Below are 24,289 nucleotides of genomic sequence, written 5' to 3'. Positions count from 1 at the left end.
ATTCATCGATAGGAGATAACATTATGGAGATTAAATGGTAAGGATCGCAATCAGATTAAGGAAGAATATGCGGCGGTGATCTTCGACATCACAGGAGGTAATGACAGGGAACGTAGAGATACTACATTTTTCATTTCATTTTATTGTTTTTGTATGGTATCGTAATCACCTATGATCGCTTTCAGAAATAAACACATGGTTCATAATAATTCATGGCTGATTTTGCACATGACAGGTGAGCAAATCATTGTGACAAAGAACGGAGGCATAATAATAATAAAAAAAAATGTCAAAGTACCATACAGGAGGATCCCCAGTGAGCCGGGCTTAATATCGGGGCCTCGTGCACAAAGAAATTGGGTGCTCATGCACAAACATCCCATGATTAAGGTAGTAGCGTGGAACGCTATGATTGAAATGCAAAGTTCCAAAGTCCGAGGACGACGTTCAAAGTTGCATGCAGTCAATAATAATGTACATACGCCGTCCCAACCTCGCTGAGCTAACAAAACTCCAGCAGTACCGGACTAGAGAGGATAGGGAGGTGGTAGTTGTGACTTTCTAAAGGTAGGGAGGTGGTAGTTGTGACTTTTTAAAGGACTCAAGGTCATTTCGTATGCACGCAAAACTCACTATCTCGCTCTGGACTGGCTGGTTGTTTGCTTGATTGCAACATTGAATTTAGCACGAATCACAGACTTCTCGGCGATTGCAAGGCAGTGTACGTTTCCGTTTATAAATGTAAGTGTGTCAATGATATCGCCGTGGGTGTGCTGTCCTTGCAGCAAATAGCTGATGTTCAGCAATTCAGCAACAGAGGCGATTTAAAATATACCCTATACATGATAGCCATCAAGATGAGCGAAGATTCTACTTGTACTTCATGTACTTTGCTGATCTTGTTCGCATGCTGCCAGCTGGGCAACGGGGCAAATATCCTGATTTTTGCTGGTCTTGGAGAGGGCAGTCACTTTTTAACGGCTGCAAATGTAGGAAATGGTCTCATCAAGAGGGGGCACAATGTGACTGCACTGATAAGCAACGCGTACAGTAATCGCGCTCTAGATCCCAAGTTCAAGGACATCCACTTCGAGATTTTTAAGCACAACGTGCCGCCAGAAGCCGTGCACGACCGCATGGTGCGTATGACCGCCTTGGCTTTTAAGGGTACATGGCTGAGAGACGTGTTGCGAAACCTGAGCGCGCTGATGGAAGAAAACGTCGACGATTGCCGCGCACTGTTCGGCGACGAGGCACTGGTACGCAGATTGAAGGAAGTCCGGTACGACGTCGCCATCGTTGACCCTATATGGCAATGTTCTCTGCTGGTCGGCGAATACACCGCCAAGAGACATGTCAGTATGATGTCGACGGCCTGGATACCAAACCTCGGACGCGTGAACGGGAACCCATCAAACCCCGCCTACGTGCCAGAGATGGGGATGGGTTTCACCAATCACATGACGTTCATGCAGAGGACAAGCAACTTCCTCATGTGCCTCGTCGGGATGGCAACCATTTCCACGGCGAATGCCTTTGTGGGCATCCAGCACGAGCACGGCATCTGTCCGCATCTGCAGACCAGCGATCTCTACCAGAGATCGCAGCTTGTTCTAGCCAACGTCGACTTCGCGGTGGAGTTCCCGATTCCCTTGCAGCCTCACGTCAAGGCGGTTGGTGGTCTTACCACTGAGCCGGCTAAGCGTCTTGATGAGGTGGGTCAGAATGAGTGTGCCAAAACAAATTATATGTACCCTAATGTTATTTGATTGTTGAATCTTCTTCTCCTGCTTCTAAAAGTAATCATGCTGATATGATTGATGATGACAACAGAGATGATGATCATAAATTTTCATAATGATTATTACGATAAAACTCTAGTGGTAATGGATAAGCGTATTAGAATGCAGGGAAAAAATATTTATTAGAATTCCATATAAGGCTCTGGTACAATCCATGATATCGATGAAAATGATAACTATAAAATGATTATGACTGTGTTGTTCACAAACAAACAAACAAACAAACAAGCAAACAAACAAACAGTTTATACGAGTATGATCAGTCTTTACTTTAGACATGCCAACCTAATCGTCTCAATTCTCATCTCACTCAGTGTTCCATCATCATCAAGTATACTCATGGAACTCTTACATTGGAAAGATAAATATACTGTTCGCCATGAGCAACCTCTACATGAATTCTATAAAGAGATCAATGCATTTTCTATTCCCTTTGTAATAACTGTATATTCTCTGTCGGAGGCCTACAGGATGTTATATAAGGAAGTGGAGCTTAGGACCAATTTCCTGACCCATCAATCATTCTAATAAGGCTTGGCAAGTATGAAATACGGACTGGTTGTCCTCCTCTTGGCAACCTTCCTTCCTTTCTTCATTGAGTACTTATTTTTTTCCCCCATTCTCTAGTGATCGAGTCTTTGTATTCATGCATGTTACATTAAATTATCATTGAACGTTAGTGATTGTCCTTGAATTAATCTGTTGATTAGAGCAAAATGTTGTCCCTCATAATGCATTCAAACTGTGTCAACGCTAAATGAAGACACCCCCCCCCAAAAAAAAAATACTCGTTTTCAAACCCCAAGGGCTATCCTCGAGACAAGGTGAACCTCCGAAACCCCATAGAATAGTCCTCCCCCTCTCCCCGGAAAAAAAACAAAACAAAAACAAAAACAGAACAACAACACAACACGCACACACAGCTACATGTAGCTCCATGCACACATCATGTTCACACATACACACATACAAACACACAATTTTAAGCGCAGACAAAGCGGGGTCTTATCTGACCTATCGGTTACACCAATAGCATTTAATACATTCAAATAATTCTTGTAACCAAACGAACATCGAAAAGAAAAAGTTTTGGATTGACCGTATAAGGTTCTGCTCTCCATCCCATCCTCCCCATCTCCTTCTTCCCCACCCCTACCCCACCCCCGATTCTACCAGGACCTTGAGGAGTTCGTGCAAAGTTCTGGGGATGCTGGCATCATCGTCTTCTCGCTCGGTACTTATGTCTCTTTCTTGGAGGAGAGACTCATAGCCATGTTCGCCGACTCGTTTGCCAAGCTTCCGCAGAAAGTTGTATGGCAGCTCCGGGGAACTCCCCCCGCCGTGCTCGAGGGAAGACCTAACATCAAGATCATGAACTGGCTGCCGCAGAACGATTTACTAGGTAAGGCTATTTGCAGATATCATGTTGTTTTATGTCTATGAATAGCAAGTTAATTATAAAGTGTTTTGTTACTTTTTTTCGGGGGAGTTGAGGGTTAATGGATATGCACCTTACAAGCATCTATTGGGAAGCATTCTTCACGTTCCTAAGCATCTTTATGTATACTCAAAAAGTTTTGTTGGATAAGGAAAATGAATGAATGAATGAATGAATTTTGTACACGCATGTACACGCATATCTTATGGGGTTATGCGTTCTAAGAACTGACTATTATTATTAATGAAACATCTATCAAAATACAAATTACTTTTTTCTGATCAATTTGTTGATTGTACTTATTCATTCATATATTTATTCATTCATTTATCTATTTTCAGTCATGTTTATTTTGATAATTCATTCATTTAATGATTTATTTATCTATTCAGTCTTCTACCCAGTTATTGTTTTATCTATAAATCCATTTAATATTTTGGGGACAGGGAATTAGGTTTGGTTTGTTTTGTGTTGCCGTGTATTCAGCGGTAAGATTGAATGACTTCTATTATTTTTTTTTTCTCAGTCAGACACCACGTGATACACACGTGTGTCTGCAGCGTAATCGGCCATTCTGTAAACTCCGTGTCCAGGGTTTTCGGTATATCGCATTTTGTGAGATGTTATAGATGACACTTGGAGAATACGAGCTACAACATACGAGAAAGATTTTTTTTTTTTCATGAAGCAGAAAAAACAACAACAACTCTACTTTGGCTTTGTTTTTCGAAGGCCACAACAAGACCGGGGCATTCGTGTACCAAGGGGGTAATAACGGTCTCTACGAAGCCGTCTACCACGCCGTGCCGCTGATTGTCGTTCCACTGTTCGGCGACCAATTCGACGTCGCTGCCAGAGTGAAGAGTCGAGGAATCGGTCAGTCGCTCGACATCAAGTCCGTCACCACCGAAACTATCGTAGCTGCCTTGTCCGCCGTCATCAATGACCAAAGGTAAGGGGGCAATCAAAGATCAATGATGATGTGGCGATATTTCTGTTACGTCTGATTTATTTGTAAATAGGATGGTACCTATAGATATACCTACAGATGGAGCGCAAAATGTTTGCTTTATTCATCTCCCAATAACCACGGTTTTAAGGGACGGTAGTGTTGGTTGAGGTGAGAATTCAACCTTTATTTTTTTTTTTTTTGCGAGATACTTGGAAGCCACTTTATGAAATGTCGGGGAAGATAAGTTTGTAAGGGAAATTCAAAATTTATTTTATGAAAATCTGTTTTAAAATGACAGAGATATCCCAAAACACAGTAACAAAAAAGACAACCTAATAAACGGTGAGCATTTGGATATCTTGGCCATTTAAAAAACATTTTCTCAAATGATCATAAAAAAAAAAAATGAAACCTGGAGCCCCTTTTCCAGACACACACACACACACACACATGCCATGCGCACCTCGCGATTTTGTTTTTTTTTGGTTATGTTGGGGCGCCCTTTCTCTTTACACGATCATATATGTTTCTTTCTCTTTTTTTATTTTTCTTTTTATTGTGTATAGATATAAGGAGACAGCTCGGCGGGTGTCGGTGACTTTTCACAGCAGTCCCATGAAGCCGGTCGAGAGTGCCGTCTTTTGGATCGAACACCTCATCGACCACGGGGGCGAATACATGCGACCACCGATTCACGATCTCACCACCGTGCAATATTTGATGCTCGACGTCGTCGTGTTTCTCCTTTCTGTGGTCGTAGTCGCCGTGGTCGCCTTGGTGTACATCTGCAGATTTTCGCTGAGATGTTGCAAACGTTTGGTAGCCAGGAAAAGGCCAAGAGTGATTAATAATCATGCAGTACTAGTATATGTGCATATGTTTTGCATTAACAAGAGGGTACATAATTCTTCATCGAGTCAAAATACAATTCGATTTGTGGCCTATGCAAGTATATCATATCGGGAAATAAGCGTTAAATCTCTAAACGTCGGCAAAATCATGGTGAAAGTATTATATATAACAATTATGTGTGTATATAATATTATATATAACAATTATGTGTGTATATGATATCATATAGATTTTTTTCTCTGTTGTTTACATGGTCAGACTGTATGTTATGATTCCATAATGAATTCAATTTGATTAAAAAAAGATTGCTGAAAGAGACTATAGATATATTCGTAAAAGCTTCGCCTTGAGTTGATTCACTGAAGTCCTTGTTACGAAGATATGGCGTGATATTGCAGCGTCGCTCCAAAATTAAAGGGATTCGTTTGTGTCATTTACCCCAACAAAACTCAAGACGACCAAGTTTTAGAGGATGATGCGGTTCCATGACGTTTTCTCCTGCGACAATTGCGCCCATAAGATATCTGCATCCCGAGCCAAACATAACCCTAACAAGATTCCTAATCTATTAGCGAAAATTGAGCCAAGAAAAGAAAAATCTTTGCTCAAATTTTCAGTAATAAATTGTTTCATTTCTGGTCACTTTCCCATTGTTTGCGCTCATTAATAATCCTAATCCGCACATCAAACTAAACCTAAAACACGATCACAACCCTAACCCTAAGTCCTTGGAGAAAATAGGCCCGGGACAATTGTCACAGGGTCACTTGTCCCGTCACCACATGATACAGATTCCCTGATATATAGTACGTTGAATTCTATTGATTTTGATAGATTGTTACATGTAGAAATACTTTGCAACGTACTTGAACAGTTAGTTTAGATTTAGTGCACTCATTATATCACGCACAGGTTCTCTCACATACACTTGACTACGCATAAAGAATCATTAAAACATAGAAATATACTCATATATAGCAGACACAGAGGCAAGCACACATGCTCACAATAATATAAAAGCAAAGAAGCGCATTTGATTTTCAACAACGAACGTTTTCGTTACAAAGTTGAGGATTTATCATCTTAAAAAAAAACAAAACTCTTGAACATAACGCTGTCTAATTAGGCCTTTTTAGTATGATAGCATGATGCTACTGATTTTGTGCATTGTGCTGAATGATGCTTCATATCAAACTGATGAGGAGTGACGAGAAAGGAATATAGATGAGGAAAATTATTGCTTTATGATATATGTTGCTGTTGTTGTTGTTCATTTTCCATCTGTGAAGATGGCTGGATAGCCCATATTCAGCTACACTAAGCTGGTCTTCCATGGGGTCCAGTTGAATGTGGGGTAGGACCACTTCACCGGGTTAGACACCCTGCTCTTTGCGATGAATGAATGAAGCGGGATCTTTTACGTGCATGAGCTGTGACTCTCTCATACACGGGACCTCCATTTTATGTCCTATCCGAGGGACAGAGTGTTTTGCCTCTTGCTAGAGGGGACGGTATGTTTACACACAACATTGCTCAGTCCAGACTCGGGTTCGAACCCGGGCCTCGTGATCGTGAGGCAGACGCGCTACCGACTGAGCCAACTCACCGCCCTAATATGTCGATGAAAAAAACTCACCCCTTTAAAGCAACCTGTGCACTATATGGTTTATGGATTCCCTGTAACTAAATGATGGCTGCAACATTTTCACTAAAATCGTTTCATCATTGAGGCAGAAATTTGTGTTTGGAGGCAAATTCAACGCATAATTAATATGTCTGTCGGGGAATGTATGTGAGTGTAGAGGTATTTCTCGTGCTAACCAGACGCGTCATTTTTCGTCACCTCGGTGAATAGAACATGGACATTGTTGGCAGTGTTTATAGAATTGGGAAATGCACGTCAATATCTTTGGTAATGATTTCGTATATTCAGATTGTTTGTAGATTGACTCAACTTTCCCATCCTGGTCCTCATAAGGAGGATAGCGACTTTTTGTCTGAAACAACCCCTCAAGAACAACAACAACAACGATGACGACAGCATAGTTACCATTCATTTTTGTGAGACCAAGGCACATATCGGTGCATGATTAAATATCATACGAAAAATGATATCAAATTAGCAATAAAATACTTGTCACAGAAGAGCGACTAAACTTTTAAAATCTGTTTTGTCGAAATAGTATGACGATATGAAACTTCTCAAGATCGATAATTAGTGTACAAAATAATATACTTTTGCTTGAGAGATAATGGTTAAAACTATTGCCAGAGGTGACTCCAAAATATCACTATTCACTAACTGAAGGCGCAGCCCCGAAGTGACTAGTACTTACACAGGCACCGAGGAAGCTCGGGATGTGACAATTGCGTCGTCGTGATGTCATTTCCAGTTGTAGTGTACTATTTGGAAATGTCGTTTTAAAAAAGTTATGCTCCAAATAGTATGCTACGAGTGGGAAATTAGGTCAGAATTCTAAAGCAGTTGAAATTTTTATCATGTGAGGCTCTTTCAACCAATCACTATCAAGTTGAGGATAAATTTCATATCCAAAGCATAACTTATTCTAACCCAGAGTACTCTACCAGATGATAATGCCTTGTTTGCTACGTATTTATAATTAATTTCTGAGAAAAGAGTAACTATCGTTTATTGGTTAGATACAAGAACTGCTTGAAGAGAACCTTAATCACCTGCCACTTCATGCCACATTGACCACCTACAGCGGGCTGCTATCGCCTCTGATCGCACATCTTGGCGCCTCACTGTTAACTGAGCAACAGTCGTCTTTGACGTTTGAGGATGAACCCAGAGCCCACCTAAATTGAAAAAGACAACGGAGGAAAAACCCAGCACCCAACACCAACCAACTATTTTTCCCGTGCAACTGCTGTAACCTTGCCTGCCTGTCCCGCATCGGACTCATCAGTCACTTTCGAGACTGCAGCAGACGTGAACTTCCTTAGATCTTCGTTCGCAAAGTAAAGCCATGGAACAAGAGTGGAAGGTTTATTCTGTTGCTCAGCTGCGGAAGTAAATGCTCAATAACCTAGAAAGTGATACTTGGTCAATTGCAGGGCAAGAAGAGAAAATGTTAACTTTAACTGATAATGAATATGAATTTATTTCTATTATAATTATTCTTCCACGATGCATTTGAAGAGTGTAATGTTGTTTTTGTTTTATTTAAAGACAAACGATGTAAATAGGAGATAACATTAAAGAGATAAATGGTAAGTAGCGCAATCAGATTAAGGAAGAATATACGGCAGTGATCTTGTAATTCGATATCACATATGTTAATGACCGGGAATGTGAAGACTCTACATCCCATGATTAAGGTGGTAGCGTGGAACGCCATGATTGCAAAGTGTACTTGATAAATCCAAAGTTCCAAAGTCCAAGGACGACGTTCAAAGTTGCACGCAGTCAAAGCTTACGTACGCCGTCCCAACCTCGCAGAGCTCACAAAACTCCAGCAGTACCTCACTAGAGAGCACAGGGAGGTGGTAGTTGTGACTTTTTAAAGGACTCAAGGTCATTTCGTACGCACGCAATACTAACTGTCCATCAAGGAACTGGCTGGTTGTTTGCTTGATTGCAGCAGTGATTTAGGAAGGAATCACAGAGTTCTCGGCGATTGTAAGGCAACAATATTTACGGACACTGCCGTGGGTGTGCTGTCCTTGCAGCAGATTGCTGGTGTCCAGCAATTCAGTAACAGAGGCATTTTTAGAGTATACTCTAGGTAGATATATCTCATAACTATCAAGATGCGCGGAGAGTCTACTTGTACTTCACGTACTTTGCTGATCTTGTTCGCATGCTGCCAGCTGGGCAACGGGGCAAATATCCTGATTTTTGCTGGTCTTGGAGAGGGCAGTCACTTTTTAACGGCTGCAAATATAGGAAATGGTCTCATCAAGAGGGGACACAATGTGACTGCACTGATAAGCAACGCGTACAGCAGTCGCGCTATAGATCCCAAGTTCAAGGACATCCACTTCGAGATTTTTAAGCACAACGTGCCGCCGGAAGCCGTGCACGACCGCATGGTGCGTATGACCGCCTTAGCTTTTAAGGGCACATGGCTGAGAGAAGTGTTGCGAAACCTGAGTGCGCTGATGGAAGAAAACGTCGACGATTGCCGCGCGCTGTTCGGCGACGAGGCACTGGTACGCAGATTGAAGGAAGTCCGGTACGACGTCGCCATCGTTGACCCTATATGGCAATGTTCTGTGCTCATCGGCGAGTACGCTGCCAAGAGACATGTTACCATGATGTCGACGGCTTGGATACCAAACCTCGCACGCGTGTACGGCAACCCGTCAAACCCCGCCTACGTGTCGGAGATGGGGATGGGTTTCACCAATCACATGACGTTCATGCAGAGGACGAGCAACTTCATCATGTACCTCGTTGGCATGGCAACCATTTCCATGGCGAACGCCTTCATGGGCATCCAGCACGATCACGGCATCTGTCCGCATCTGCAGACCAGCGATCTCTACCAGAGATCGCAGCTGGTTCTAGCTAACGTCAACTTCGCGGTGGAGTTCCCGGTTCCCTTGCAACCTCACGTCAAGGCGGTTGGTGGTCTCACCACTGAGCCGGCTCAGCGTCTTGATGAGGTAGGTCATAGAAAACAAAATAAAAAATGATAGTAGTTAAAATGATATCCACCCTTTTCCTGTTTCTATAAGTAATGATTTGATATAATTGATGGTGACAACAGAGATGATTATAATATTCATGATTGTGATGATAAAACTTTAGTGGATAATAAGCGTATAAGAATGCAGAAAAACAGTCATACTCAGAATTCCGAATAAGACTCTGAAACAATTCATGATTCGTATAAACGGTAATTCTATTAATGATTATAGATAAGGATTTTTTTTTTCACAAACAAGCAGACAGTTTACATTTTAAAATATGCACGCATTCCTTAATTGACATGCCAATATCATCGTCTTCTCAATTCTCGTCTAACTCAATATTCCATCCTCATCAAGTATATTCATGGAACCCTTACGTTGGGAGGAGAAATATACGGTTCACCATGAGTCACACCGCTAACCTCTATATGAATTATTGAAAGAGATCAATGCCTTTCTATCCTCTTTGTAATAACTGCGTGTTCTCTGTAGAAGGCCTATAGGATGTTACAGGAAGTGAACCTTGGGACCAATTTCCTGACCCATCAATTCTAATAAGGCTTGGACGGGTTGTCTTCTGCTTGACAACTTTTCTTCCTTTCTTCTTTCATTGAGTACTTGTTTCCTCCCCCTCTCTAGTGATCTGAGTCTTTGTATTATTGTCTGTTACATTAAATTATCATTGAACGTTAGTGATTGTCCTTGAATTAATCTGTTGATTAGAGCCAATGTTGTCCCTCATACTGCGTTTAGACTGTGTCAACGCTAAAAACGACACCCGCACCCCAAAAATGCGCGTTTTCAAGCACCAAGTGCTATCCTTGAGACAAGGTCAATGATAACCTCCGAGACCCTATAGAATAGCCCCCCCCCCCTTCTCCCGGGGAAAAACAGTAACAACAATACAACACGCACACACAGCCACATGCAGCTCCATGCACACGTCATCACATACACACATACAAACACACAGGCGTAGACAAAGGTGGACCTATCCAGTCTGTGGTTACATTGATAGCATTTCATACATAATAATTCCGGCAAACCAATCGAACATCGAAAAGAAAAAGTTTGGGATTGATCGTATAGGTTTTGCTGTCCTTCCCTCCCTCGCCATCTCCTTCCTCCCCCTCTCCTACCTCACCTTCGATTCTACCAGGACCTTGAGGAGTTCGTTCAGAGCTCTGGGGATGCTGGCATCATCGTCTTCTCGCTCGGTACTTATGTCTCTTTCTTGGAGGAGAGACTCATAGGCATGTTCGCCGACTCGTTTTCCAAGCTTCCGCAGAAAGTTGTATGGCAGCTCCGGGGAACTCCTCCCGCTGTGCTCGAGGGAAGACCTAACATCAAGATTATGAACTGGCTGCCGCAAAACGATTTACTAGGTAAGGCTATTTGCAGACATGATTTGTGTGTGTGTGTGTGTGTGTGTGTGTGTGTGTGTATGAATGGCAAGTCCCTTATGTAAGTGTTTTATTAGTTGTTTTTTTTTTTTTGGGGGGGGGGGGTTGGATATGCACCATACAAGCATCTCTTAGCTGGGAAGCATTATTCCCATTCCCAAGCATCTTTACGTACTCAAAATGTTTGTTTGTTTGTTTGTTTTTTTTTTTTACCATCCTTGTTAATTGCATACTTATATTGATTACGTTGATTATACATTGTAATGTTAATAGCAGATGGGATAGCCTTTCCTTTGACATGCCGTGTTGGCTTCATTTTTGGAGGAAGACAGTTGCGATTTGGACAGGATATCACTTAACCAATTATTTGACCATTAACCAAAAAAAGTCATTTTCACCAAAATTGCAGATACAAGGTTTTTTCACGCGATATGCATTTCTTGTCGTTGAAATAAATAATGTCACACGTTTTTGTTGAATAAGGAAAACGAACGAATGAATAAATGAATGAATGACATCAATCATAATATAAATCATTTTTTATAATCAATTTGTTGGTTCTCTTATTTATTCATAAATTCATTCATTTATTCATCTATTTTCAGTCATATTTATTTTGATAATTCATTCATTCATTGATTTATTTATCTATTCAGTCTTTTACCCAGTCATTGGTTTCCCCTTTTAATTCATTTATCATTTTGAGGACAGGGGATTAAGTTGGGTTTGTTTGTGTTGCGTGTATTCAGCGGTAAGATTGAATGACTTCTACTAACTGTTTTTTTTTTTTTTTCTATCAGTCAGACACCACGTGATACACACGTGTGTCTGCAGCATAATCTACCATTCTGTAAACTCCGTGTCCAGGATTTTTTTGGGTATATCGCATTTTTTTTTTTTTTTTTTGGTGAGATGTTATAGATGACACTTGGAGAATACGAGCTATAAACATACGCGAAAGATTTTCTTTCATGAAGCAGAAAAACAACAACAAACCCTCCTCTGGCTCTGTTTTTCAAAGGCCACAACAAGATCAGGGCATTCATGTACCAAGGGGGTAATAATGGTCTCTACGAAGCCGTCTACCACGCCGTGCCGCTGATCGTCGTTCCGCTGTTCGGCGACCAATTCGACGTCGCTGCCAGAGTGCAGAGTCGGGGAATCGGTCAGTCGCTCGATTTCAAGTCGCTCACGAGCGAAAATATCGTTGCCGCGTTGTCCGCCGTCATCAATGACCAAAGGTAAGGGGGCAATCAAAGGTCAATTATGATGTGGCGATATAATTCCTGTTAAGTCTGATTTATTTGTGAATAGGATGGTACCTTTAGATATACCTACAGATGGAGCGTAAAATGTTTGCTTTACTCATCTCCTAATAACCACGGTTTTAAGGGATGGCAGTGTTGACTGAGGCGAGGATTCAGCCTTTAACTTTTTGCTAGATACTTGGAAAACGCTTTATGAAAATGTTAAAGAAGATACAATTCTAAGGTGAAGTCAAATTGTATTTGATGAAAATCAGTTTTAAAATTACTGAGATACCCCAAAACACAGTGAAACTAAGAGATCTTAATAAAAGGTGGGTCCCATCTTTTCTTAGAATTGCTATGGTTTTGGATATCTCGGCCATTTTAAAACCATTTTCTGAAAAGATCATCATGAAAAAAAAAACGCTTGAAACCTGGAACCCCTTTTCAAGATACACATACGTACGCACGCACATACACACACGCACAGACACATGCCATGCGCACCTCGCGATTTTTTTTTTTTTGTATGTTGGGGTCGCCCTTTCCCTTTACACGATCATGTTTCTTTCTCTTTTTTATTTTTATTCTGCGTAGATATAAGGAGACAGCTCGACGGGTGTCGGCGACTTTTCACAGCAGTCCTATGAAGCCGGTCGACAGTGCCGTCTTTTGGATTGAACACCTCATCGACCACGGGGGCGAATACATGCGACCACCCATACATGACCTCACCACCGTGCAGTATCTCATGCTCGACGTCGTCGCGTTTCTCCTTTCTGTGGTGGTAGTCGCCGTGGTCGCCTTGGTGTACGCGTGCAGATTTTCGCTGAAATGTTGCAAACGTTTGGTACCCAGGGAAAAGGCCAAGAGTGATTAATAACCTTGCAGTATGTACATAAGTTTGAATATGCAAAAGTCACATTGTACTTTACTTTGTTTATATCCAAATGTCATATTGTATACTTTCGTCGGAAATGAAAAGAAGTGAAATGAAAATGAATGAAGTTTTACATTAACACGAAGGTGTATAATTGTTTTTCGAGTCAAGATACCATTCCATTTGTGGTCTATGCATGTATACTATATCGGGGAATAAGCGATAAATCTCTAAACGTCGGCAAAATCAGGGTGAAAGTATTGTATGTGTGTAAACATATATATAATAAATTGTCTCTTGTCTACATGGTCAGACTGTATGTTATGATTCCATAATAAATTCGATTTGATGAAAAAAAAAAAAGATTGCTGAAAGAGGCTATATGTATTCGTAAAAGGTTACCAGGTTTCTGACGAAGAGATGGCGTTAAATTGCAGCATTGCTCCAAAGTTGATGGGATTCGTTTGTGTCATTTACCCCAACAAACTTCAAGACGACCAAGTTTTACAAGATACACGATACGGTTCCATGACATTTGTTCCTGCGATAATTGCTCCTATAAGATATCTGCATGCCAAGCCAAACATAATCCTAACAAGAATCGTAATCTATGAGTGAACATTGAGCAAAGAAAAAACATCATTTGTTTGCTCAATTTTCCACTAATAAATTATTTTCATCATGTTTGCATAAATATATGCATAAAATAATGCCTGTTTTTTTTTTTTTCATTTTGCATTGTGTTAGAAAAAAAACGTTGGACATCTGAATTAATCGTTTATCTGTTTTAACTGTCAGATTCAAATCATACTGTGCTCGATTTGTTCGTTCAATTTACTTTGTACTTCATTTATGTACGAAAAAGAAATTCAGAAATAAAATCAAAATCAAATCAAATCAAATCAAATTTCTGGTCAGTTTCTCATTGTTTACACTCATCAATAATCCTAATCCTCACATCAAACTAAACCTGAAACACAATCACAACCCTAACCTTAACCCTAAGTCCTTGGAGAAAATAAGACCGGAGCAATTGTCGCAGGAGTACTTGTCGTGTCACCACATGATACAGACTTCCTGATATCCAATACTACCTTGAATTCTACTGATTTGAGTAGGTCTACAAATCACAAACTCTGGAATTGTTTGATCCGAAAATGTATCCTCGTTGTTATTAGCTTCTTTTTCGTTATCGTTTTCACCTACAAAGCGTGAACCCCTCCCCCACCTTTCTTGCCTTTATGATTTTATCGGCAGCAACCTATAGGCTGAAATAAGCTTCACGAAGCCAAATCTATGCACTTGCCTTGACTAATATCTTGATTAACTTTACAAAGGAAAGCTAGGTCTCATAGAATAACATCTCTGAACCTTTCGATCATAATTTTCATCGCTATGTGGAAAATGTTCCAGGATTGAGATATATGCAAGATGTATGGAGTTTGCCTATTGAAACCTTTCGCTCTATTGTGAGCTGGTGCCTGCAAAGTGCAAACCATTAGGCACTGTTAAGCTTATTTTAGAGTTGACTCTATGGTTGATTACATCTAGAAAGCTTTGATAGGATCTTTATTTACTTGTTTGTTTTATGCTTGTTAATGATGAACTTCATAGGTGCATAAAATAACAATAAAAAGTTGCATGAAAAACATTTTATACATATCATTTTCAAAAAACAATATCTGAATATGTGATGTGAGGACCTATTCAGATTAGCAAAATCTCAAAAAACAGGAATTGTATGTTCGAGGGCCTATAAAGCTATAAAGCTTTGATAGGATCTTTATTTACTTGTTTGTTTTATGCTTGTTAATGATGAACTTCATAGGTGCATAAAATAACAATAAAAAGTTGCATGAAAAACATTTTATACATATCATTTTCAAAAAAACAATATCTGAATATGTGATGTGAGGACCTATTCAGATTAGCAAAATCTCAAAAAACAGGAATTGTATGTTCGAGGGCCTATAATAACTCACAAACTGTACTACACATCAAAATTAAGGCGCGGTCAGACTGGCAAAAGGTCGAGAAGTTTAAGATCGCGTAAACTTCACCACTGCCACCGCGCCAATTCTGAGTGAGCTAAGCAACCAGCTGAGAGACCCGTTCAAGAGGCTTATCAAAGTCCATACAATGATCTATTATGACGTTGAAATTCCAAGAGATTGGAGAGAAGTGATCACGCGTAATATATAAACAAAGTGAAAAGGGCCAAAGGTCTTTAAGGTAAATTTATGTCACGACAATGATTAACAGAATTATGTTGCAATTTAAAGATGACTATTATCAGCATGACTGTGTCACACACACACACACATACACACACCCCCACACATTCACACACAAATATAAACATACATCAATGTACATAATATCATCAATGTCGGACATTCAATAATTGTAGAAATATAGATTTACGATCAATCACGTCTTCCTCCTTTCATTCCTTTCCCCTACAAGTTTATATAAGGATGTAATAGTTTACCCCAATTTAAAGGAAAATATTTAGAGCACAATATACTTGTATATAATCAGATATTGTTGATTCTCGCTAGTTTTCACCAAATTCAACTGAAGCACAGACGATACTAATAATGCTGTGATCACGAGTAGAAAGGGTTCAATTATATCTTTATTTATCATTTTTGTAGACGCCGTATCAGGATAATTTGCAATGTACTTGAACAGTTAGTTTAGATTTACTGCACTTGTCATATCATGCACAGACTCTCACACACACTTGACTACCCATACAGACTGAGAAGGAATCATTAAAACATACAGATGTACTCATCGGCAGACACAGAGGCAAGCACACATGCTCTCAAATATAAAAGTAAAGAAGCGCATTTGATTTCGAACAAAGAACGTTGTCGTTACAAAGTTGAGAATGATTATCATCTCAAAAAAAAAAAAAAACCCACCTCTAGAACATAACGCTGTCTGATTAGGCCTATTTGGTATGATAGCATGATACTACTGGCTTTGTGCATTGTGATGAATAATACTTCTATAATAATACTTATCAAATTGATAAGAGGTGACTAGAAAGGAATATAGATGAGTAAAAGCTTTGCTTTATAGTATATGTCGATGAAAGACTCAACCTGTGCACTATATGGTTAATAGATCCCCTGTAACTAAATAATGGCTGCAACATTTACACTCCTTTCATCGTAAAGGTATAAATTTGTGTTCGCAAGCAAATTCCATACATAATTGATAGCTCTGTCGGTTAATGTATGTGAATGTATTAGTGTTTCTCGTGCAAACCAAACGTGTCATTTTCATTACCCCAGTGAACAGAACATCGAATTTGTCGGCAGTGTTTATGGAATTGGAAAAGACACGTCAATGTCTGTGGTAGTGAGTTCATAATATTCAGATTGTTGGTTGATTGACTCAACTTTCCACTGAACTGATTCTCATAAGGAGGATAGCAACTTTTTGACTGAAAAAACCCCAACAAACCACAGCAGCAGCAACAGCAGCAGCAGCAGCAACAACAACAACATCAACATCAACATCAACAACGACAGCATGGTGAACATTCATTCATTCATTTTTTTTTTTTTTTTTTTTTGTGAGACCAAGGCAAATATCGGTGCATGGTTAAATATCATACGGGAAATTGTGTTAGATTAGCAATAAAGTACTTGTCACAGAAGAGGGACGAAAATGCTTAAAATCAGTGGTGTCGAAATAGTATGGCGTTATGAAACTTCCCACGATCGATAGTTAGTACAAAAGAAAAATACTACACTTTGGCTTGGGAGATACTGGTTAAAACTATTGGAAGAGGTGACTCCATAATATTACTATTCACAACTGGAGGCGCAGCCCCGAAATGACTAGTACTTATGCAGGCACCAAGGAACAGCTCGGGATGTCACAATTGCGTCGTTGTGACGTCATTTCCAAATGTAATGTACTATTTGGAAATGTCGTTCTAAAAAGTTATGTTCCGAATAGTATACTACGAGTGGGAAATCAGGCCAGAGTTCTAAGATAGTTGAAATTACATAATCATGTGCGGCTTTTTCAACCAATCACTATAAAGGATAAATTTCATATCCAAATCATAACTTATTCCAACCCAGAGCACACTACCAGATGATAGCGCCTTGTTTGCTACGTATCTACACATGATTAAGTAATTTCTGAGAAGAGTAACTATCATTTATCAAATGCAAGGCAAGACCAATAAAGGGTTAGTAAATGACACAATGAGATTTATTTCGTCCGTCGGCGGTATTCCGAACTGACTGAAAAATCTAAATTTAAACCTAAGTATTTCAGCCCAATATTTCTCTCTATATCAAACACAGAATCTAAACTGAAAGGCGAAAATGTAAAATGACAATAATAATGATAATAATCCCGCACAAGCCACTGGACGCGGGCGAATACATGTAAATATTGTATGCTGACAATAGCTGAATACATTTGGTAGTATACATTTCTACATTTGTATACCAATGGCGCCTAAAGTTGCGCTCATTCATAATAAAATCGGCGTCATTACACACGATGTTATATCGTAGAAAGATATCTGTAAACAGAGTGATGATAAAGTATGAAAACTAGTCCTGCTCGCACCATTGGCCAAACCCTTTGGACACCCAGAGAGTGATAAAAATGAGCGAGCAAAATTAACATGTAGGCCTACATAAAAACAGTCCATGGAAGATGTTGTCATCAAAGTGTAGACATACAAAATGAGATCAATTTTACGGTACAAAGTCAGGCTTTTCGTAATCGAATAAGCTGAAATCCTTCGAATAAATGTTCCATAACCTAATCAAATTTTCCTTTGGAAGTGATTTGAAAGCCCTTTCAAATTCGGATGTGCTGTTTGTAGGATGGCTATTGCCGCGGGACGGGAACTGCACGAGCGAGTCTAGTCCCAAGTCGGTGAGCATGAACCTGGCGTCCTCCGATACGGTTTCCAGGTGACCCAGGTAGTCGTAGTTGATTTTGCACGGGGCACAGATCTTGTAGATTTCCTCCCAATGGTCGTCGAAGAATGGCCGCTGAGGCTGCGTCAAAAACTTCACGAACTCTGTCCACGTGATGTTCTCACCCGTTTTCAGCTCCCTCTGTGTGGCGTGCGGTCGAAACTTCTTCATAATGGTCTTGGCAAAGCCCTGAAAGTACGTCTCCTTACGGTACTGTATGACGTCGCCATACTTGTTATTGAACGCGGAGAGAACGCGCACGAACGGATTTCGCGCGTACGCGAACTTCTTGTAGGTGGCCAGTTTGTGTTTTCGCTCCGTCTGCGAAAAGCCCGCAAGGCGCTTCATGCCATTGGTGAAGTGGACTTCGTTGGAGGACATCTCGCTGATCTTCTTCGTGTTTCCGTTGAGCACCATCATCACCCGTTTCCAATTACTGCAGGCGACCTTGGGCACGAAGCAGTAGAGGAGTTTGTGCTGGTCGTTCACATAGATGTGTCTGTACGTGTTGTCCGTGATCGGACCCCGGGACAGGTCGGGGTTGCTGTCGCACTTCTGTCGAACCAGCTCGCGACGCAGGTGGTTGACCTTACGACGCGCAGCCATGAAATCGTCGTCGTTGTCGAACCTCTCCTCCAGTTTCGTCTCGTTGGCCCTCGGCTGGTGAAAATAGGAGACACATACATAATATCAGGACCAGCATTCCATTAAATGCAAGTTGCATGACATATGGACAAGTTGCGGTATTTAGAGACCTTGTAGCGCGGGGAGACCTGAGTGACTCAATCCTCATTTGGTGCCCACTGGGGTACATTCGAAAACTACGAATAGCGCCAGTCAGCGTCTATGTGAAGGAAAGCATGGCGCTCCTCGATCGGCACTGTCTTTACCAGAAGAGATTATTCGGCTCTCTGTGTACTTCATAGACATTAAGTAATCAAACTGTACACAATTCGTTACGGGAATTCTCAAATACATTCGAGCCGGGCCAACCTTCCCACGCTACATTTGAGGCTCTTTAAGTACATAGATGTTATCTTCGCGGAGATCGAGAGCACTCATCAATTTACAACTCACATTCGCAAGACCATTTTTACACAATTTTTTTTCCCGATCAGCGATAGGTACCAAAACAGCTTAAATGAAGCACAGGGTGCCGTTACTTAGCCTATACAAAACGAACTTGGTGTGTAAATGCAGGGAGGTGCTCACCTCGCTGGTAAATGACAAAGCCAACTCCATCATGTCCACTACTGCCTAGGAAGCCTTTGTTCATAATCCTATGACGTTATCCTATTGCTACACATCCATGGCTCCTTGACCCATAAAAAGCGTGAGATTTGAATGTATAAAAAGAAAAGAATCTATCGAGCTTACTAGACGTGACCTCGTAAATTCCTGTATAGCCTAGGGAGAGCCCTGCAATCTACACCGTACACCTTTTAATGCAATACATAATACATATGGATGCTGGCAGCCAGAACACACTCGGGGGAAGTGGGATGTTGCATATGAGATCGAGTCAAGCCATTTAGAAAACTATTATCTTCGCACATTACCACCATAACTCCTTGCCTCAAGTTTGCTGGCTTGCTAAAGAATGCAGAATCAGAATCTTTGCGTCAAACACGCCAGTAAAGTTATCACTGATATGATACACGATTAGAAATACCGTTTTGGAGCGTCGTCAGCTTTACTGTCTTTTGCTCATAATTTAGTCTGGAAATAATTTGACAGAAGCAGCAATGGTACCCCATGCAGGTGGTGTTTGAACAAGGAGGCAACAGAACTGTAAGGCTTAGTGTTCTTTTTTTTTAATGAGTAATTTGCTCAGTTGATTTTATAATTATGACAGTCCTAATCATTGTCATATATGTATGATGTTGATATCATTTTTTCAGTATCCATCTTATATAATCAATAACTATATAGATATTGGTTTACTTCATCAAAAGGAAAGTGCATAGCAGCCCAGAGGCTGAACTGCGTCTCCTAGAATTCACATCATCATGCTATTCCTTTTATCTCTGTTAATTAACCCATGATAAAATAAATGTATATAGTCATTATTCCTATTTTCATTTTAAAGTCTTTTTGGTTCATTTACTTGAGTGCGACAGCAAAATTTAATCCGAGGGGAAAGAACCTGATGCTTTATCTTATATATGTATGTATATATATATATATATATATATATATATATATATAAATATATATGTATATATCTATCTATATATATATACATATATATATATATATATATATATATATATATATATATATATATATATAAGTGATATATACCACTGAATATCTGTGGAATTACCAAAAATGATTAAAATAGTCACGATTGTTATTCACTTTTTTTTTGACGACGACAGCAACTGATAAAGGATATCAGCATTTTCAGAATAAATCTTATATGAGAAACACTTGTGGATAGTTTGTTAAACTGACCTATATGCCGCTAGTTAGGCATAGAATAATAAAGGAGCTTATATTACGATAATATTCAATAATTACAATAATAATCATGTTTTCAAGAAGGAGCTCGTAGGTAAATGCTCTTATGAGGCAGTATTCAGGCTGACGAGATATTTATCATATGAGCTCCCTTGTGGAGACAACTATCATGAACCCCCTCTCGGAGACATTATATTTCATAATAATATAGGCCTATATTTAATGATGATGCTCGATTTGCATAAGATTTATTATGGTCTGACCTGATGCCAGTATTGTCTGGGGCAAATTATTATTAATTTTTTTTTTCAATAGGGTCCAAGTTTTTTAAAGCACAACAACAACACGGAATAATAGTTGTACCGACCTCTTGGATTCTGGGGCCATTTTCTGTCTTGTTGGACATGCTATGTTCAGACAGCTTTTGCTGCGATTCGTGTTCCCGGATATTCCGATTGGCAACAAAATGGCCGTCATCATCATCTCCTTTCCCTGGTCCGGGGTTTTTGACGGGATCCGGTAGTTCCCATGGAAACGGAGGTGGGTTGTTTCGACGGGGCTTGTCCAGGTTGACACCAACTGCTCGGCAATGAAACAAAAGGAGTGAATGAAAAGGCGTGTCGGAACCATGTCTCAGTGGCATAAAGACCTAGGGAAGTAGAGGTTGGTTAAGTTGATATTTATTACATAAACATAATGGGATATCATTACTTGCTTACATTTATATCATGCAGTCGTGCATCGTGATTTGGCTTGGAAAAAGATCAATCTTGACCTTTTCTTTTATGTTTTTTATGCTACCAGTACACTTGATCTCATTCGGTGCCAGTGAACTCCAAGTGTACAAGCCGGAAACAATAGGTAGAGAAAAACATGGTGTAATACGTATACATGTATGTGTGGTCTAGGAATGCTAAAATGTATGACGGCTCACTATGGAAAGACTTTTCCACTAATTCATACCATACCACTAAACACTACCCTACCCTTATCAACTTACGCACGGATGCATGCTGGCTCCACTCATACCCCCATCATTTACCAAATGTGTGTGCATGCGTACATCCGTGCGTAAGCTATATCATAACAATGCTAGCGTATAGTAAGTATGGTAAAATTGATGGGGGGGGGGGGGCGCAAGAAAGTCTGCTCTTTTTCTAAATCGGTGAAAGAGTAGTTGCCTATACCTCAACGCTATAATAATCTGGTCGAACGTTAACTTTTTTCTTTTTAGATGTCGATAAAGCTGGGTTATTGAGGATCTAAGGGACTTTGTTAGGGCAGTGGACATGGTAGGGGGAGTTCTGTGGTTCCAAATTGTTTAGAAAATGTGATTGTACCTTCATTGATAGTCATATTAAAAGTAAGGTTGGATGATCACTGGTTGCATGACCGCTTTAACCTGCCCTGATCAAAACGTCCAAGCATTGTCATGCCGTAAGTGAGTAACCAATAACCTGAAGAATAGACCGAGGATCACTGGATCTCCCTCCCCTCGTACACTGATGATGATGATGATGATGATGAAAATGATAATGATAATGATGGTGATGATGATGTTGGTGGTGGTGGTGATGGTAACCAGCTGGTAACAGAGTAACATATTTTTTTACATACCGTCATAGGTGTAAAAGGTTGTCATGTAGACAGCTGTGTAAACCACACAGCACATGACAAGCACCAGAAGTCCCCATCTCCGAACGAACCGACCGCGGAACATCCTCCAGGCGTTGCCTTGGTGACGGCAGAGAAAACATCCACGGAGATTCTTGTGCCAATACTCACACTTCTCGATTCAAGATCTGTCCGATGAAAATATTCGGGATGCACTTCTGTTTATCTTTCTAACGCTCACAATAATTTTACCGACGAAATAAATGAAGGGTTCATGGCTCATTCCTGTTTATTTAAGGCTTACAACTAGCATTTATAATGATAAATCGTCATTTCCATCAAGCGAGAAGTTTACTTTGTAAAAAAATGCAATTAAGGTGTAGACTGCAAATTTAATAATGATAATGGACAGGAAAATTACTTGACATAATGTTAACATCAGGCTTGTCACCTCATGATCATCATGCACATTTGCTTCTTCCCGATCAAACAGAATCACATTCTGTAATGTTGTCAATAATTCAAAAATCTGTGCATCGGGCGATAGGTCCTACATGTAGATTAACATTCAACCACGACGTCATAATAGATTAGGACGCATGCAATGCGTTTTCGTTTTTCCGTTCCTTCATATTCGTTCCAGATTCATTCATCTCAATAGCTCAGCAAAGCATTATGCTATACTTAACTCACGTTATTAAGTACGTAAAAAAGTAGGGTCACTCTTAAAAAGAATTGTGAGAATGGTGGAAGTAAGAGATGCACTATAGTCTTTAAGAAGTCCCTCTTTGTGTATATACATGTATTTGTGTGCGCGTGCGTTTTCATACGCAAGTACGGATGAATGCATGTACTGTAGGCCTACTGTATGTGTATGTCGTAATGTGCACGGAGGTGGCACCTCCCTGGTATGTGTCTATGTGTTTATTTGTATGTGTATGTATAAGTATGAGTACGTGTAATACATGTTGTATGCTGTACAAGTGTACGTGTGTGTAGGCCTATATATCCATTCATAGTGTGTAAGTATTATATCAATAAATATACACAAATAATGATTCACATTCACTGCATCCGTTTGTAATATTCTATGTCATTCTATGACTCTAGAATTTCTTTTGAACGGCGGCGCCTTAAATCTGGAAAGCCGGTAAGGAGGGCGTTGATTTCTAACTCCATAGACTTTGTACTGTATTCTTACTTACAGACTGAAGATGTTCGCTATGCTGATAGCAAGAGTCTTACATAAATAATGCTATCTTACAGAACAACAACACAGGGTAATGATTATATCGGTAGATTGGGACGGAAGTGTTTGAACTTCTTATGATACATCATAAGCAAAGATAGGGTCAGAAAAGATGAACTGCGAACGAGTCTTACCTTGTCATCAAGAACAATAATTCATTATTTCCAGTTTCCTCAGTGCAAAAGAAAATAACCAAGAGGACGGTGTCATTCCAGTCACGATGTCAAAACATTTAATCTTGCCTTAAGAAGTCAGTGCCCTCGACACAGGCCTACCGAAGACACTCTGCTTCTGGTTGTCGAGATCGTCATCAACATGCCATGTCCCCGCGTCTCATTCTTCTCCTCGTTACAAAGTTCGAACTCTAGGCACTTGGGACATTTCAAGAGTCTAGACGAAGACTTTGAAGGGAATCTGCAGTATTCCTACAGAAACAAATCGTGAGCACACTTAGCCCACTGTAAATTAAAAGCCGTGTAGACCCTTCAGACGTCCCCTTTCTTATCTCGAGACGTGTTAGCTTTTCTTTCCGCAAAAGAGTCCTGAATAATAAACCACTGGAACCAAATGGAGCGAAGTCCGCGTCTCGCTCATCCAAATTTGATTCCACGTCTCAGCATTATTGTTCGTGGGCATTCAGTGGCCAGTTTGGGTAGTTTCTTGCACAGACCAATGCCGAATGGACGAGCTATTGTTACAAACAATGAAGTTACGTAAGAGCCTCATCGCTAACAATACCCGCCAAAGAAGGAGGGTTTCTACGCAG

At 40.2% G+C, this 24,289-nt stretch overlaps 2 protein-coding genes across 2 annotated transcripts; one reads left to right on the top strand and one right to left on the bottom strand.

Annotated features, from left to right (window-relative positions):
* The first annotated feature begins 842 nt into the window (after nucleotides 1-842).
* LOC140239778 (uncharacterized) lies at nucleotides 843-13,233 on the top strand. The gene is made up of 8 exons (XM_072319598.1): nucleotides 843-1,715; nucleotides 2,979-3,204; nucleotides 3,973-4,192; nucleotides 4,759-5,032; nucleotides 8,798-9,676; nucleotides 10,863-11,088; nucleotides 12,128-12,347; nucleotides 12,951-13,233. The coding sequence occupies exons 1-8, from the start codon at nucleotides 843-845 to the stop codon at nucleotides 13,231-13,233; spliced, it is 3,201 nt and encodes a 1,066-aa protein (XP_072175699.1).
* A 4,736-nt stretch (nucleotides 13,234-17,969) lies between these two features.
* On the bottom strand, nucleotides 17,970-22,380 carry LOC140239777 (carbohydrate sulfotransferase 11-like). The gene is made up of 3 exons (XM_072319596.1): nucleotides 22,278-22,380; nucleotides 21,028-21,239; nucleotides 17,970-18,857 (listed from the first exon to the last, which is right to left on the bottom strand). The coding sequence occupies exons 1-3, from the start codon at nucleotides 22,378-22,380 to the stop codon at nucleotides 17,970-17,972; spliced, it is 1,203 nt and encodes a 400-aa protein (XP_072175697.1).
* Nucleotides 22,381-24,289: the final 1,909 nt, after the last annotated feature.

The sequence above is a fragment of the Diadema setosum genome, chromosome 16, assembly GCF_964275005.1.
Source record: "Diadema setosum chromosome 16, eeDiaSeto1, whole genome shotgun sequence".
Classification (NCBI taxonomy): domain Eukaryota; kingdom Metazoa; phylum Echinodermata; class Echinoidea; order Diadematoida; family Diadematidae; genus Diadema; species Diadema setosum.
Note: the sequence above shows the minus strand (reverse complement) of the source record. Positions and strands in the feature narration are given on the sequence as shown.

Excerpts from the sequence above, each read along its gene's own strand:
- LOC140239778 (XM_072319598.1), top strand. The coding sequence starts at position 843 with ATGATAGCCATCAAGATGAGCGAAGATTCTACTTGTACTTCATGTACT. Across the intron at positions 5,033-8,797 it reads TAGCCAGGAAAAGGCCAAGA|ATATATCTCATAACTATCAA; the intron begins GTGATTAATAAT and ends TACTCTAGGTAG. Across the intron at positions 9,677-10,862 it reads CGGCTCAGCGTCTTGATGAG|GACCTTGAGGAGTTCGTTCA; the intron begins GTAGGTCATAGA and ends CGATTCTACCAG.
- LOC140239777 (XM_072319596.1), bottom strand. The coding sequence starts at position 22,380 with ATGTTCCGCGGTCGGTTCGTTCGGAGATGGGGACTTCTGGTGCTTGTC. Across the intron at positions 21,240-22,277 it reads AACCTTTTACACCTATGACG|TTGGTGTCAACCTGGACAAG; the intron begins GTATGTAAAAAA and ends ATTGCCGAGCAG. Across the intron at positions 18,858-21,027 it reads ATGGCCCCAGAATCCAAGAG|CCGAGGGCCAACGAGACGAA; the intron begins GTCGGTACAACT and ends TATTTTCACCAG.